Source organism: Colletotrichum destructivum, chromosome 2, assembly GCF_034447905.1.
Source record: "Colletotrichum destructivum chromosome 2, complete sequence".
Taxonomy (NCBI): Eukaryota; Fungi; Ascomycota; class Sordariomycetes; order Glomerellales; family Glomerellaceae; genus Colletotrichum; species Colletotrichum destructivum.
The window spans coordinates 689,083-705,290 of record NC_085897.1 but is presented as its reverse complement, the minus strand read 5'-3'; the positions used below and the strand labels follow the sequence as shown (position 1 = coordinate 705,290).

General features: G+C 56.3%; 5 protein-coding genes across 5 annotated transcripts; 3 read left to right on the top strand and 2 right to left on the bottom strand.

The window, feature by feature from the left end:
- Positions 1–141: 141 nt before the first annotated feature.
- Positions 142–2,029, top strand: CDEST_02405 (Putative CoA-transferase family III; the record flags this gene model as incomplete). Its single annotated transcript, XM_062918564.1, has 4 exons — positions 142–468; positions 527–558; positions 618–1,249; positions 1,341–2,029. The coding sequence occupies 4 exons, from the start codon at positions 142–144 to the stop codon at positions 1,844–1,846; spliced, it is 1,497 nt and encodes a 498-aa protein (XP_062774615.1). The 3' UTR covers positions 1,847–2,029.
- A 251-nt stretch (positions 2,030–2,280) lies between these two features.
- On the top strand, positions 2,281–4,978 carry CDEST_02404 (Putative Zinc finger, PHD-type, Zinc finger, FYVE/PHD-type, Zinc finger, RING/FYVE/PHD-type). The gene is made up of 3 exons (XM_062918563.1): positions 2,281–3,662; positions 3,718–3,882; positions 3,941–4,978. The coding sequence occupies exons 1-3, from the start codon at positions 2,562–2,564 to the stop codon at positions 4,253–4,255; spliced, it is 1,581 nt and encodes a 526-aa protein (XP_062774614.1). The 5' UTR covers positions 2,281–2,561; the 3' UTR covers positions 4,256–4,978.
- Positions 4,979–5,050: 72 nt separating this feature from the next.
- On the bottom strand, positions 5,051–6,132 carry CDEST_02403 (uncharacterized protein; the record flags this gene model as incomplete). Its single annotated transcript, XM_062918562.1, has 2 exons — positions 5,051–5,762; positions 5,900–6,132. 2 exons carry the CDS (start codon positions 6,130–6,132, stop codon positions 5,051–5,053), a joined length of 945 nt encoding a protein of 314 aa, XP_062774613.1.
- Positions 6,133–9,887: 3,755 nt separating this feature from the next.
- Positions 9,888–11,296, bottom strand: CDEST_02402 (Putative CDC50/LEM3 family protein; the record flags this gene model as incomplete). The annotated part of the gene is made up of 4 exons (XM_062918561.1): positions 9,888–10,087; positions 10,173–10,959; positions 11,021–11,117; positions 11,178–11,296. The coding sequence occupies 4 exons, from the start codon at positions 11,294–11,296 to the stop codon at positions 9,888–9,890; spliced, it is 1,203 nt and encodes a 400-aa protein (XP_062774612.1).
- Positions 11,297–12,047: 751 nt separating this feature from the next.
- Positions 12,048–15,847, top strand: CDEST_02401 (Putative P-type ATPase, subfamily IV, P-type ATPase, A domain superfamily, HAD superfamily; the record flags this gene model as incomplete). Its single annotated transcript, XM_062918560.1, has 2 exons — positions 12,048–15,382; positions 15,448–15,847. 2 exons carry the CDS (start codon positions 12,048–12,050, stop codon positions 15,845–15,847), a joined length of 3,735 nt encoding a protein of 1,244 aa, XP_062774611.1.
- Between the last annotated feature and the right edge of the window lie 361 nt (positions 15,848–16,208).

The following is a 16,208-nucleotide window of genomic DNA, read 5'->3' as shown; positions in this document are numbered from 1 at the left end:
GTGACTGGTTTCTGCCACTGTACATTAGACATGACATGAGCAACATTTTGAGGAAAATGGTTGAAGTTGGCGCCCTCACAGCTGCTGCAATCAAATGATCCGTGTACGATTACGTAATCAACACCCACCAGAGCAGGGATAATGCCGAGGCCTACCCGACGGCATCCCCGCCAACCGGACCGGGGCGAGACCGGGGTCGGAGCTGGGGAGCCAAGTGGCGTCCTCGATGATACCGGAACCGTGCTCCAACATCACTTTCCCGCATCGACCGCCACCAGTCGTCAGAAGCCGACCATGGGCAATCCATCAATTGGGGTACCGTTCCGGATAGCCTCGCGCGCTGCGCGGTGCCGTGCGCTGCCGTCTCGTCTCACGAGCGCAGGGCGGCGCTATTACTCGTCGGTGCCGAGCAGCAAATTGCCGCTTGATGGGTATCGAGTGCTGGACATGACGAGAGTCTTGGCCGGGGTAGGTGGTTGCATTGACACGGTCGTCGATAGTGCCTGACACTGACGCGAACATCAAGCCGTACTGCACCCAAATCCTGGGAGACCTTGGGTTCGTTTCTTTCCTCATCCACGAGTTTGGGAGCCGTCTCACTGACATCATCATCACAGCGCCGAGGTGATCAAGGTCGAGCATCCCGTACGGGGTGACGACACCCGGGCTTGGGGCCCGCCTTACGCGGCCTACAAAGCCGGCTCGTCTAAAGAGGGACCCGGCGAGTCCGCCTACTTCCTGGCCGTCAACCGCAACAAAAAGTCGCTGGGGCTGAACTTCCAGCACCCGGACGGCACCGAGATCCTCCACGGGCTCGTGTCCAAGTGCGACATCCTCGTCGAGAACTACCTCCCGGGGACCCTGAAGAAGTACGGGATGGACTACGAGACCCTGCGCGCCATCAACCCGGGGCTCATCTACGCCTCCATCACAGGCTACGGCCAGACGGGCCCGTACTCGGACCGCGCCGGCTACGACGTCATGGTCGAGGCCGAGTTCGGCCTCATGCACATCACGGGCAGCCGCGACGGCGAGCCCGTCAAGGTCGGGGTCGCCGTGACGGACCTGACTACGGGGCTGTACACGAGCAACAGCATCATGGCCGCCCTGCTGGCGCGGGCGAGGACCGGGAAAGGTCAGCACATCGACGTGGCGTTGAGCGACTGCCAGACGGCGACGCTGGCCAATATTGCCAGCAGCTGCTTGATCAGCGGCAAGAAGGACTCGGGACGGTGGGGCACCGCGCATCGTAAGTTGTCATATCTGAACCTGCCCCTTCCACCCTCCCCTCCGCGACGCCACGCCACAAAGAAAAGACCTCTGACAAATTAACGAAACAGCGTCGATCGTGCCGTATAAGTCCTTCAAGACCAAAGACGGCGACATCCTCTTCGGCGGCGGCAACGACCGGCTCTACGGGATCCTCTGCGAGGGCCTCGGGCGGCCGGAGTGGAGGGACGACGCCAAGTACCGGACCAACGCGCAGCGGGTGGCCAACCGGGTCGAGCTCGAGGCGCTGATCGAGGCGGTCACGGTGACGAGGACGACGGCGGAGTGGCTGGCGGTGTTCGAGGGCCGGGGCATGCCGTACGCGGCGGTGAACGACGTGCAGGGCGCGCTGGGCCACGAGCACACGCTGGCGAGGGGCATGGTGGTGGAGATGGAGCACGGGGAGTGCGGGCCGATCAGGATGGTCAACACGCCGGTCAAGTACTCGGACAGCGAGCCGAGGATCCGGACGGCGCCGCCGACGCTGGGGCAGCACACGAGCGAGGTGCTGGAGGAGCATCTGGGGCTGTCGGAGGAGCGCATCAGGTCGTTGAAGGGCAGCGGGGTGCTGGGTTAGGTGGAGTTGATCGTGCAGGATAGACTCGCGGGGCTCCTATAGATGAGTGTTAGCTTTCAGATTGCATTGCGAATTGTTCGTTCTTACTCCCTCCTCGGCATTGTGGTCGTTGGGGTACTCGGAAGCTCAAAAAGAAGATACAAATACCAGAAGGAAAAATGAAGATTTGGCGCAACGAAGCCAGAGGAGAAAGTCGTGGTCTGTCTGTCTACTGCTGTGCCTATTTATCGGCGGGGATACGTACCCAGGTAGGTCAGTACTTAGTGCCTTGGGTACCTAGGTAGCTCTGGATACTGCCCCCACACCGAGGTTGACCGAGGCAGCACAAAGGCGGGTCCTCGGTCAGACCTCGGTACACGACACGTGATCTTCAAACGCGACTTCGCGTCTTGCAGCGCATTTGTCCATTTGACTTCCCCCTGCCCGTAGTGGCCGCCAACTGTAATTGAGTTCACTTTTTCAAGAAGAATCGCATTAAAACCCGGCATTTTCGGCCTGATTCAAATACTGGTCAGTGTTGCAGCTGCAACTGCATGGGCATTTCGATTTCACATTCATCACCAACATCGACTATTTCTTCGTGGCGCCATCTCGGTTCTCCGCTGGCTTTAACTCACCGCCGCCGCTTCACCAACACCATCACCATCACCACCACCACCACCACCACCACACACCGGTCTAGCGCTTGCTGCGACTCTCCACACACACCCGCCACATGTCCTACGGCCTCGATCTCACCATGTTCGGGCCACTGGCGCCCGAGGCGACGGCGACAGACCAGGATGCGATGAATGAGAATATGCTAGTCAATAATGAGACCGAAGCCCAAGGGGAAGGCATCCCTCCAACGTCGACTCATTTTACAGCCCAGTATGCGCAAATGGACGCGGTAGGCCCCAGTCAACCGTCACTCACGCCCGCGGAGGCCGCCCCTGCAGGAGTTCAGCCTGCTTCACTTGAGCGTGAAGAGCCACGTTCGCCGACTTCTGCGCCGACTTCTGCACCGTCTTCTGCGCCGACTTCTGCACCGTCTTCTGCGCCGACTTCTGCGACAACTTCTGCGCCATCTTCATACAAGCGCCAATTCTCTCCTGCCACCTCTCGGTACATCCTGAGCCGTCTCCACCATGGAAGTGACAGAAAGCTGTCCTCATCAGCACCTAACGCACGGAAAGACGAGCCTCCTGCACCTTCAAAGACTAGCGACGAACGTGCTCTGCACTGTCCCGTGGACTTGTCTACCCTGCCCCAGACGTTGCACTTGCCTGATACCACGCACACGGCTTCCTCAATAATCGCACTGAGCCAACCGCCCTCCGCCGGAGCAAAGCGGAAGCGAGCAGTAGGGGACGAAGGCGCACGGATGTCGTCGAATCTTCCCGCCTACTCGGAACCCGAGATTCTCAGGCGGCCAATGCCCAGGCCGCCTTTGAAGAGGAAGCGGGCCAAGGGTGACGGCAACGGCCACCCGATGTGCACGAACTGCAAGCGCACTTCTTACACCTCCGCCAACCGCATCGTCCTCTGCTCTTGCGGCGAGGCCTGGCACCAACTCTGCCACAACCCTGAGATCTCGGACGAAGTCGCCGCCGACCTGCGTCGGTTCCAGTGCCGCACCTGCGAGGTCGAGGAAAAGGAGCATGCCAAGTACCAGCGCCAGCTTGCCCTGTATCGTGAGGCGAAACAGGAGCAGGCGGAGTGGAAGAAGCAGCACAACGACATTGAGCGGAGACGGGAGAAGCGCCTCGCTACGCTACCCAAGTTCCCCAAGGCGGAGATCGTCGGCTTTGAGGCGGGCAACGCGAGTCCTGCGGAGGTGCGTGACGGAGGTGTGGGCGACTGCGCAAGTTCTTTCGCTGACAGTTCTACAGAGACGAGAGTATTTTGGGGATCTGATGCAGAGTGACCTAGTCAACTTGCTCATTTTCAGCAATGAACTCCAGCCGGGTCTCCTCGCAGACGTACTCGTTTCCATCTCCAAAAAGCATCCAGAACTTCCCATCTTTGGGTCCCCCAACTGGGCGCAGCCGAAAGTCGTACGTTCCACCGAACCTCCCCCCCTCCATCATCACACCCAATACTGACATCCACCAGCCCCAACAAGAAGCTCAACGTCCCCGCCAAAACAACCCGGCGCGTCCCAAGGCCAGTAAGCAGCGCTCTAAGACGGGCGGCGTGCGCAAGATCCTGAAGACGGCACCGGCAGAGGCCGCCGACCCGGCAGCTAACGAGGCGGACGACGACGACGCGCTACCCGAGTCGTGGCCCAAGGCCGGCCACGGCCTTTACGCGAAACTGAAGCCCGAGAAGGAGGACCCGTTCCTCTTCGACGACAATGACGAGGAGGCGTTTAGCCACTTCATGGTTGATCCACGAGGGAAGCAGATCATGGAGCCGCTGGTAGGTTAGCGGCCCGCAGAGTCACGCGTCGCAGGGGAGGCGGCGGTGACCGAAGGGAGCACCGTCGAGGTGCCCGTAACTCAGCAGGGAGGACAGCAGGCTATAGGAGAATCGTCTTGCACCGTGGTGGCGATCGAACAGAACACCACCGAGGTGCGGAAGAGGAAGACAAAACCACGAACATCTAGCCGGAGCCAGCAGGCCGTCATCGACAAGGACGTCTACGTTATGTCGAAAGAGCTTGGAGGTTTGGAGCCGTGGTTTTGAGCTCGCCCGAAGATACAGGACTTCCAGGTCAACGTTTCGGAAAGGCCTGGCACGAGGCGGCCTGGTTCCAGTTGTTGAAGTATTCTAGACGCCGACATGTCATTTTTAGTTGAATTGATACCCGCAGCTCTGCTGCAACTATCAAAACCTCCGCCACCAACGACAATGCGGATATGAACAACACATGGCGTTTATGTATTGGTTCCTCGTCGCCCGACTTTTATGGATAGACGATCCGACCGGCACACTCCTGAGACAAGCGTGGAGAACCGACTTCTGAATCACAACAGACGACGTTGGGTGTTCGCGCACACTTGCATGTGCCCTGGAGATGAAACCATCGGACGTAGTTGAGCAGCTGGCTCACTCGCTGAGCCCAGGAGGCAGACAAAGACAAGGCGAACCCGCCATCAGACGGAGGTGCCATCCCATGCGGCGCACCGCTGACTCGATGGAATATTTGTCTTGATTATCATTAAACAGTACTGTACGTTTTTACCCCACGCTCGCCTCGCCCATGACCCTCTTCTGAGCGCCTCAAGCAGCCCGTGACGCCGGCCGCATGAGCACGGGCGGAGGTGAAGAAGCATCACTTGTCGTCATTGCCATTGTCGGCGCCGCCGCCGCGGTACCCGTCCCGCTCGCGAGGGAGTTGAGGCTCACGCTCACGCTCACGCTCGCGCTGTTCTTCATTCTCTGCAGCCCCATCCTCGTCGGCAAGCCCACCCTTCCACCGCCGTTGCCCTCGTCCCCGTTCACGGGCCTCGCGGCCTCGACGTCCACGATGGCGACCCCGCCCGGCGCCTCCCCCGCGCGCCCGCCGGCGCTGGCCAACCGATGCGTGCCGCCTCCGCCGGGTGACGAAGCCGACGTCCTCGCCCGCCACCCCTGAGATGAGAAGGCGGAGGGGGAGAGGACGCGGCGCGCGCGACCACCGTAGCGCTTAACCTCCCTCCCGAGCCAGCGGCGGCATAGGATGACGAAGAGCAGGTCCCACAGGCCGATGCCCCAGAGGAACATGTAGGCCAGCACGCGGCCGTAGGCGTCGGGTATGCCCCAGTAGGAGAAGCCAGGGGCGAAGACGGCGCCGAGGGCGATGTAGACCCAGAAGACGGCGATGAGGGAGACGCCGAGCAGGAGGCGGAGGAGGAGGGCCCAGCCGGGCCAGGGGTCGTGGGCGTGAACTATGGAGCGGGCGTCGAGAAGGATGTCGGTCGAGAGGGCGATGAGGAGGGCGACGGCGGCTGGGCTGAACGTTGGGCGTTAGTCGGTGATTCGGTCACACGGTGATTGCTTAATTTGATGGGGAGGAGCAGCCACAGGAGAGGAGGAGGGTGGAGTAGGGAGACGAAGGAGAAGAAGCAGAAGGACAAGATGCTTGCTCACCCGGTGCGGTATGTGAGAGGCCGCGACACGTTGTAGAGGAACCAGGACATGATCCACAGCAGGATGGAGGCGGCGACGACGTGGACGACATCGTTTGCGATCTGGGCGCGGAGGAGCCAGCGCTTGAACTGGCGCGCCTGTCGGGGGTTGGGGCCGCGCCGACGTCGGACGCGGGTTCGGGACCGGGGCGGCGGCGGGATCGTGAGCGGCGGGGGCCGGTGGGGGCGTTCCATCGTCGGGGGGGTGGAGGGCGGAAGAGAAAGCGGGAGGTGTGTTGGTGGACCAACAATCGGAGGAGGGAAAGGAGGAAGAAGAAAACAACAACAAGGTAAAAGTAATCAACGGCCAGCGGGAAGAAATGGGGAGAAGGACTCTGCGGTCGTCGGCATGATCCTTTCTTTGGTTTTTTGGTTTAATTTTTTTCTTTGGGGCGCGCCCGGCGTGGTAGGTCCCTCTTCTTTCAGAGTCCGACTTGGAGATTGTCCGGCATGCCAGTGGACGTCCAGTGACGTTTCTTTGTTGTGTGAAGGAGGCTTTTTTGGGACAAAAGGAAAGGGCCTGGATGGATGGGGAGGAGGCTTGCGTCTGGTGCTAATGACCGATGCGGAGGGTGTCTCAGACGGGAAGTAAATTAGAATCGTAAAGTGTGCTGCAGCCGATTGTGAGCACCGAAGTGAGATGATCCTCGCGTCAGGGGTGGGAAGGGTTCTGGAACGGGCATGAGATCACACACGGGCTGCGCGAATGAGAGAGAGAAGCGAGAAAGGAGTGAGAGCAGGAGGGACCAGGTCGCAGACGTGGCGTCGTAATAGTGAGTGATGTGATGGGTGTTGGGGTTCCTATCGGAGCTGAACGGTGGGAGGTCCGTTTTCAGTCAATTCGACGATGGTTCATGTGAGGATGGGGAGGGAGGGAGACGAGAGATAAGAGAGGAGAGATGAGGCTCTCAAGAGAGAGAGGGAGGGAGAGGGAGAGAAGAGGAAACGTGATAATGACCTGCAAACCAAAGAGACTGGGGGGAAAAGAGGATTCGGACATGGCCGGCGAAGAGCCGTCAGTTTGATGGACGGGTGATACCATTTGGAGGGGGCTGGGTCTTCCCGTCCGTTTAGGTGCGATAATGGAAAGAAAAAAAAAAACCATCACCCGTCACGGGCATCGCATCACCATCGTTGAGATGCATGCAGCTTCCCTTCTCAGGCCCCTCGTCTCTCCCGGCGCATCATCATCCAACGGGCCCTGCGCAGATCATACACCCAAACCCATGCGCCCCTCGCATCGGCACTTGTGCAGTAGCCCGGTTTCCACACGACCGCGGGTGACACACAACAACAACATCAACAAGGGGGAGGGACTGACTGCATGTAAATAAAAAGGCCCATGGACTCCCCATCAACTCCGAAATAGTCCCTACCCCCAGAGAGAGGCCCCGGTCTGAGCTAACGCCAGGCGCACTCGGTGGCTCGGACGAAGTCTCAGACCAGATGAACCGCGTGCGTGCAGCAGCGCAGCGCAGCGCAGTGCAGTGCGTGTGTCCCGGACGCTGGAACGCTTCTAAAAAAAAAAAAAAAACCCTCCCCCTCCCCCTAGGAATCCCGTATGTGTTACCCGGGGATTGGAGATTCCCGGATTCCCAACTCGCTTCGGCCCGGCACAAGAAGGGCCGTCGAGGAAATGAAGGGCCATTCAATTCGCTGGTTGTGGATGTCTCGTGTCGTAATAGGTAGATAGGTAGCAAGAGCAGCGGCGTGGGCATTCTGAACACATTCACTCAAAACAGACAGGCAGACAGACAGACAGACAAACAGACAGACAGACCCCTGTTCACTCACTGAACAATAAATCCTCATCTCATCATGCTTTGGCTAACTGAAGATTTGTCTATCTCGCCGCAGATACACACACACACACACACACGCACACACATCCTGGAAGTCATGAATCCAACAGCAAAACCCTTTTTCAAATCCCGACTTGTCCAACAGCATGGAAACCCGGAAACGAGGCGGAGGTCGCTCCGCCTCCCCCGAAAGGCAAAGTATGAGGCCCCAGCCGTTTCTAAAATCATAACGCGTATGCTATCTATCCCCCCCCAACCCGATCCGGAAAAGCCCCCTCCCCCCCACTGTCATCAATCGCCTAACATGACCCACCAATCCGAAATACCAATCCATGATTCTTCATCCCTTGGCAGCTGTCAGATTCTTCTTGTCTTTTTCCCTCTTCATCCTATTGAGGCTGGGGCTAACGGGGAAACCTGGCGTGAGCCTATCGGATCCTGGCTTTTCGTTTTCTCTCACTCAGCGCCCTCTCCAAAGAGGCCTTGTTTTGCGTCGCCTGTGAAGGCTGGCCAATGTGTGTCGTCTGGCCAGCAATGTCTTGCGGAAAGACCCTCTGAGGGTGTCGCCCTGGGCCGTCCTGCTTTGCTGCTGCCCGAAGCCAAGTTTAGGTCTATCTGTGTTACTGGGTAAGAGCCCGAAGCCAATCGTGATGCCTAGAGAGAGAGAAGATGGACCTCATCTCCTGGCAGACCAGCAAACTTTCCCGCCATCACCGCGTTTTCCGCGTCTGCCGCGGGCCTGACGTCAAGAGTACGAGTGGTCAAAAGCAGCAAACTTAGAATTGAATAATGAAACCAGGCAGAATCTGCGGGGAGAACCCTTGGACAACCTCCGCCCCCCCCCCCCCCCCCCCCCCCCCCCCCCAAAAAAAAAAAAAAAGCCCGATGGCGATGAAAGGTCACGGCATGGCCCGTTGCTGATCAACTACCGGGAGATTGGGCAGGGGATACCAGAACGCCTTCTGGACGACCAACCGAAAAGAGCCCAGCTGAAGAAGGAAGCTGGAAGCTTTTCGAGCTCTCAGAGCCGGGTTTCGGGTTTCGGGCGTCGGGGGCCGCGGGCTCCTATCTGATTAGGAGGCTGTCGAGACGGAAGCGACGGTGTGTCGTTGCCAACAATCGTGATGTCGTTCCGTCTGCGCTGCTATGACATGACCGGCATTGCGATTGCGGCGGTGCGCGGCTCGTAAGGCGGACTTGGGGCACTCATAAGCATGGGACGCGCGAAACTAGACAGCGCCCAGGAGTGATCTCATCCTTGGTAGAGTCCAGCCAACTCTGCCGCCATCCTGTTTGGATGACACATTCAGAAGAACGCTCGTATCGTGTTCCACGCCAACCGAGAGAAGTTGACAAAGCGGATCGCGAAAGCGACCATCCGACACAGTTGGAAGCGCTTCCACCTTGGGTGTACTTCGGCCGCTTTACTCAACTCACTCGGCCCATCAAATCGTTTCAGTCATTCCAATTCGTTACTTTCAGAATAAACGTTACCATCTTCTCTTGTGGTCGCCATGCTGCTAATCTTCAACAGCTTAGTTGATGCCCCGTACTTGCATGCGTCTCGTGAGTGCCGAGCTCCTCTTCATCTCATCAGAGACATCCTCACGGCAGAAAACGCTAAGCTGCACTTACAAATTTAGAACAAGTTGGCAATGACAAGGCTCCCAGGGCCCCTAACCCGAATTTTTGCTGAAGCAAGCGCTCCCGTGACGTGTTTCATTAGTCCCCATCGTTGTGACTTAACCTGGCGTGCTATTCAGCCATGTACTAGTAGATAACATCATGAGCGGATCGTTCCATGACAACGTCGCGTTCTGCTGTCTTGGCAGTTCGATACTTGCCGTAGAAGCCGGATTCCCAGATCTTCCTGGAAGCCGCGACTCGGTGCAAAACTGCAGCTCAGGCGTGCGTAACTCTGGGCTTGGGGATCGGTGGAGCTGTCCAAATTTCAGGGGGAGCAATCTGAAAAATGATGCGAGAAGTCACGACTCGAAATGGGGAACTGTATAGTTTCAAAAGCCACTTTATAATCTTTGACTTCGAAACTGATAGATAACTCTTAGGGAAGAACTAGGGCATGGTACCCCAGTATTTGGGGCGTGTAGAAAGCAATGCGGCTCGAACAATTAGGAAATACTAAGCTAGCTATCCGCGATGGAGATAGATGTGATCCTTGAGCGGTTTTGACTTGTGAAGTAATGAGAGAACAGAAACGGCTGCCAGAGCGATGCTGATGCCCCCCAAGGCCATGCCTGCAGTACTAAGAAACTTATTGCGTTCCATGCCAGAAGCGGTGGTGCTGATGATGATGGATTTTGTACCACCGTGCAAATGGGCGGGGAAGTCTGAATGGGAAGATGCAAACGATTAGCAACATCGCTCATCTTGCTTTTGGGGTGATAATCTCTGGGTGTTCGCGTCAAAACTTACGAGAAAACACCTGCAGTCGATACATCCCCCTCACCATGACCTCGTCGCTGTTCCGCATGGCCAGCTTTGCAAAAGAAGGCGACGCGGCCGTGCGCATCCAGACCATGAATGCCTCGTCCTCTGCCGGGTTGAACATGTTTCCGGAATGGTAGCCTCTCGGGAACCTCTCCGCCCAGTTGGGAGGCGGCACTATGACAGCGCTGTCGTTGTCATCTGGTCCGAGGGGAACCGGGTACGTTGTCGGCTTGTAGAGCTGCTTGTCCAGGTCTGAGGCGATGCCGGTTCTTGACATGGCGTATGGAACAGGTTGGTCTGCGTCCGGGCCGAGAAGCCGCTGAGGATCCGCAAAAGTATCGTTGAAGATGGAGTTGGCGATCGCCCCGCAAGGGTAGATGACCTTCTCCTCTCCACGATCACTTCCGCTCGACGTGACTGGGAAACATGAATCCTTGACAGATCCTCGGCTGACGCTTTTGCCTTTCAGTTGTGACCCATCCAGAGAAGTGACGTATTTCCGATGATTCTGGTGAAATTCGGTCAGGTGATAGTAGAAGAGGACTGGGGGCTGGAGATCGTCAGGGAGAAAGAAGTCGATTGTGCACATGGTATAGTTCTTGGTTATCCCGTCAAACGTGAGCGACTGATTGCTTCGTCTCCACTGCGTCAAGGGGTGGCCAGTCGAGGAAGCTCTGAAGTGTCTATACGTGTTCTCGCTGGGCATGAGTTCGGGTTCATCGTACAAGTCGATCTCGTGACATTTCGTGTAGTCGAAGCGGACTTCCCGGATCTAAGGCGAAGGGACGGTTAGCGGGATAGCTGAAGTGTGAAATGCGGCATTCCCCACGAACCTTTTTGTTTTGCACAATCCAGTATGCTCCAATAGACAAGCACACAATACCAACAGCTAGAAATGTCTTGATTGATGTCTTGGGAGAGAATATCGGTCTACTGGTGGTTAGATGTGCGCCTCGTATTTAGCTAGGGATTGATAATCGCGGAACATACTGCCATGCTTTCATTCGCTGCTGATTCAAGGGGGTATCTTTGGGCCTACGAGAAGGCCTTTCACTTAGCTCCACCACCTCCTCCTCGGGGTTCTTCTTTTGAAACGGGTAAATAGCCATCGGACATGCGTTCCGCCAGCGTAATGACAACTCTGATAGAAGTCGGTCGGATTAATAGTGGCTATGTGGACAATGCCAAACTCGATTGAACGTGGAAAAGACAGGTAACGCTCTTGGGCTGGCGAGTGTATTAATTAAATCGTTTGCTTCATAGACCGGTCAAGGAAAACGCGCCCGAACACTGGGCATTTCCGTCACATTTGTTATAGTATGACAAAAGAAGGTATGATTCGCGCGATGCATCCTAATACGTCAACAACACTTGGCACAAAGTTAAGTTTTAGCTAGACACGGCTAAGCCCAGTCGTACGTGGGTTCGTTCGTTCGTTCGTGTCAACAACCTAGTAGACACAGCAGACACACAGCTGCCCGCCCACCGGCGGGCTCGTTTGTCGTTTGTCGTATATCGTTTTCGTTTTCGTTATCGTACGGGATGTTACAGATGAACTACACTGCCATCCAGAGGTCCTTGGCAAACTCTGATAGTCGTTTCTGACCGGCACAGCCCTCGATGAGCAATTTCCCGGTTTTTTAGGATGCTATACTAAATGGTTATTGTAAGCACCATCAAGACACATTAAAGATGGAACGGGAGATGTTGACTCTGAGGTTGGTTTGCTTCACACACTCGCCCTTCACCATCCGCAACGCCCTGCACGTATATCTCCTATGAGCTCTTTTTATTGTTAATTTCATGCGTTTCCGATTTCTGCAACCTCCAGCCCATGAAGCTTATGCATAGGTCTCGAAAATGACACAGAGTCGCTGGCCGCATGGCTTCCTCAACCGCGTTCTGCGGCGCCAACCACCTGCAGACCTGGTACCCAAAGGCCGTAATATTCCTCTCCGACTGGGAGCCAAAGATCCGTTGGTGGACGAACGGCGTAACGGGCCTTACATATCCAACGCAATCCGAACCACACGATACACCCTCTGGGACTTCCTACCTCGACAGCTCGTTTACCAGCTTTCTCGCCTAGCCCACGCCTATTTGATGACAGTTGCCATCTTGCAGGTCATCCCCGGACTGAGCACAACCGGCAAATTTACCCAAGTCATTCCTCTGACCATTTTCATTCTATTGATTATGGGAAAAGAAGCGTACTACGATTGGAAAAGATACCGCGCCGATGTCGCCGAAAACAGTCGTCCGGCTTCCGTTCTCCAAGACGCGGGATCCGGCCCAGGTGGCTTGGACTGGATCACAAAGCCGTGGGGGGATATAAGCGTGGGAGATGTGATCAAGCTTTCCCGAAACGAGGATGTCCCGGCAGATATCGTTCTCCTGTACGCCAGCGGCGAGAATGGACTTGCTTACGTCGACACCATGGCCCTCGACGGCGAGACGAACCTCAAGCCCAAACAGTCCCCGGCCAACATTCCCAACTGCAGCACGATCCAGAGCATCACTGAGTGCCACGCCGAGTTCGTCATCGAGCAACCCAACGCGGATCTCTATCGATTCGACAGCACGGTGACGGTCAACGGCATCACACTGTCTATGAAGACCGAAGATGTCCTCTATCGCGGTTCCACCGTTCGTAATACCACTACGGTCATCGGCATGGTCGTTAATACCGGCGAAGAATGCAAGATCAGGATGAACTCGAAGCAGACAATGAAACCAAAGAGGCCCGCGCTCGAGACTATGACCAACAACATCGTCATCTGCCTCGCGTTGTACGTTTTGATCATATCGATAGTCTTGACGGGTGGATACTTCTCATGGCAAAGCTCTGCCGAATCCAAAGCGTGGTACCTTGCCGGCAGTTCGGTGCCCTTCCAGGAAATATTCTTTGGCTTCATCATCATGTTCAACCAAGTCATCCCTCTGTCCCTATACGTCGGCCTTGAGGCGACGAAACTCTTACAAGCCTCGCTCGTCATGAGCGATTTATCGATTTATCATGAACCATCAGACACACCAGCCGAAGTCAACAACACCAACAACCTGGATGACCTGGGCCAGATCAGCTACGTCTTCACCGATAAGACTGGCACTCTCACCGAAAACATCATGAACCTTCGCCGACTCAGCGTGGCCGGGATCAGCTGGCTTCACCTGGCGGACTTGGGGGAGGCAGACGCCTCTGTGTTCCAAAGTTCTGGCGCAGGCTTCACCACCGACGACATGAGGAATCACATGCGAGCCGAACCTACTTCTCCTTCCACGAATCGCGCGACCAGATTTCTTCTCGCCATGGCACTTTGTCACACGTGCCTCCCAGAGACCGATGCGGAGGGCCGCATTCAATACGAAGGCTCCTCGCCTGACGAAGTCGCCCTGGCCAGAGCAGCAAAGGACATGGGTTTCGTAGTCACTCAGCGATCCTCCCAGTCGATCACGGTTCAGACCCCTGGTCGAAACGGCAGCGCGACCACTGAGGTTTACCGAGTCTTGGATGTGATCGAGTTCAGCAGCCAGCGCAAGAGAATGACGATCATTGTCAAGTGCCCGGATGGCAGCCTCTGGCTTATTTGCAAGGGCGCAGACAGCATACTGCTTCCACGCCTTGTGCGGAACCCGTCGGATCTGGCCCACCGGCAAGCCGCCAGTTCATTTTCACCCGGCATGGCAGACGGGCATCGACAAGGTATAAACGGGGCATCGTATAGTCCTACTCGCTCCAGTACCTACTCAGCTGGGAGTGATGGAAACAATCTCGGGTATGCTGACGAATATGGCTCCGAAGACGGTATGCTCCTTCAGGCTCAACAAGCATCACGAACCGGCCCAAGCGAACCCATCGACAGTTTTGCCCCTCGGAGCGACGAAGACGATATCCAGCAATGCTACAAACACGTCGACGATTTTGCGGCCGAAGGACTACGCACGCTCATCTACGCGGACAAGGTCCTCACGGCCGAGGAGTATGAAGAATGGAAAAAGCTCTTTGTCGAGGCGGAGACCAGCCTCACCCAGCGCCAGGAGCGCATCGAAGAGGTCGGCGAGATGATTGAGCAGTCTCTCCATTTACTCGGGGCCTCTGCGGTTGAGGACAAGCTCCAGGAGGGAGTCCCCGAAACCATCCTGAAGCTTCGTCGTGCTAATATCAAGATCTGCATGCTTACCGGCGATAAACGGGAGACGGCCATCAACATTGCCCACTCGACTCAGATATGCGGGCCCGAGTCCTCGATGAGCATCTTGGATGTGGATGAGGGAGACTTGGAGCTCCAGCTGAGAAACGCCATGAAAAGGATCGAGGCAGCCGACCAAGACACGGACTGCTCGGGGACCACCACTGCCGTCCACACCGCCCTTGTGGTTGATGGAAAGACGCTGGGTGAGATCGAGAAGGGCTCATCAGCCGAGATTCGTCAGCTTTTCTATGCCCTCGTTCCCGCGGTCGATTCGGTCATCTGCTGCCGCGCATCGCCGGCTCAGAAAGCGCTTCTCATCACCATAGTCGGCGATGGTCCCCCGCCCGAGGCCAAGCCGTCTTTCCTCTCCGCTTGCCTCGGCTGGTTCAAGCGGCCGAAAAAGCCCCTTACGCTGGCCATCGGCGACGGCGCCAACGATGTGGCCATGATCATGACTGCCAGCGTCGGCGTCGGCATCTCTGGACGAGAAGGGCAGCAAGCCGCCCGCGTGGCCGACTTGAGCATCTCGCAGTTCCGGTACCTGGGCCGTTTGATGCTGGTGCATGGGCGATATAGCTACCACCGTACCGCCATCTTCATTCTGACCACCTTCTGGAAGGAAATGTTCGTCTTCCTGCCCCAGGGCCTGTTTCAGGGGGACACCGGTGTCACCGGGACCAGTCTGTATCAATCAACTTCCCTCATCTTTGTGAGTTTCCTGACTGGGGCGTCGATGGTCGTCATCGGGACGTGGGAGAAGGATCTCAGTCCTGGTACACTCATGGCCATCCCTGAGCTGTACACCTACGGGCAGAAAAGAGAGGCCTTGAAAATGTCGATTTTCCTCGGGTGGATGGGCAACGCCGTAATTGCAGGGAGTGTGGCGTTCAACGGCCCTTGGCTCGGATATGCCAAAACGGAACTCGTCAAGGACAACGGGCTATTCGCCCAGGGCACGATGACGTTTATTGTCTGCATTATCTGGATCAATTACAAGATTCTGTAAGATGTTTCCCTCCGCAAAACCCCTCCTCACTCTCGCATCTAACAGAGAACCCCCCCGATAGGATTCTGGAAATGCACCACAAAACCAAGATCGCAATCTGGTCGGCCGTTGGAAGCGTCGCCGGACTATGGGTTTACCAGCTCATCAACGCGGCTTCGGCCGCACCGAGCTCCACGCCGTATTCTGCTAAAAACGGCTTGACAACTGGCTTCGGACGGGACGCAGCCTGGTGGATGACCTTGATTTGGACTCTTGGTGCGCTCCTGTTGATTGAGTTGACGCTCAGATCCTTCAAGCAGAACAGCATGATCCGCTCCGCGATCTATCGTTGCTGGCCTTTTGAGAAGAAGACGGCAATCGGAGGGGGTGTCCGCAATGGGTTTCGAGACTGGGAGCTGCGCCTGTGGCAGGAAATGGAGACGGACCCGGCCGTCGCCAAGATACTTAAGAGGCTCAGCTAAAAACCAGCATGTTTACCAAAGGGGAACCCTACTTCATTAATCTTGTGTGTTGGTAAGACAGCGAGGAGGACCTGAGACAGAATGAACAACAATATCCATGGGGAAAGGAGCGGGTTGCAGGTTTCATTTTGTGTTAATCTATGAACTATACAGGACTAGGAGATGATGTATATAAATATGCATCCTTGAGCGTTTTGTTCTAATTATTGAAACAGTGTTTCCTATATCCCAAGTACCTTTCGACAGCTAGTTGTTTGAAGTATCCAGCGTGAATACCGCAGACACATCAATGCATAATCCAGACTTATGCAGAACACATAACAAGCTTGCACAATCCTATGGGTCGATGATATTACAACCA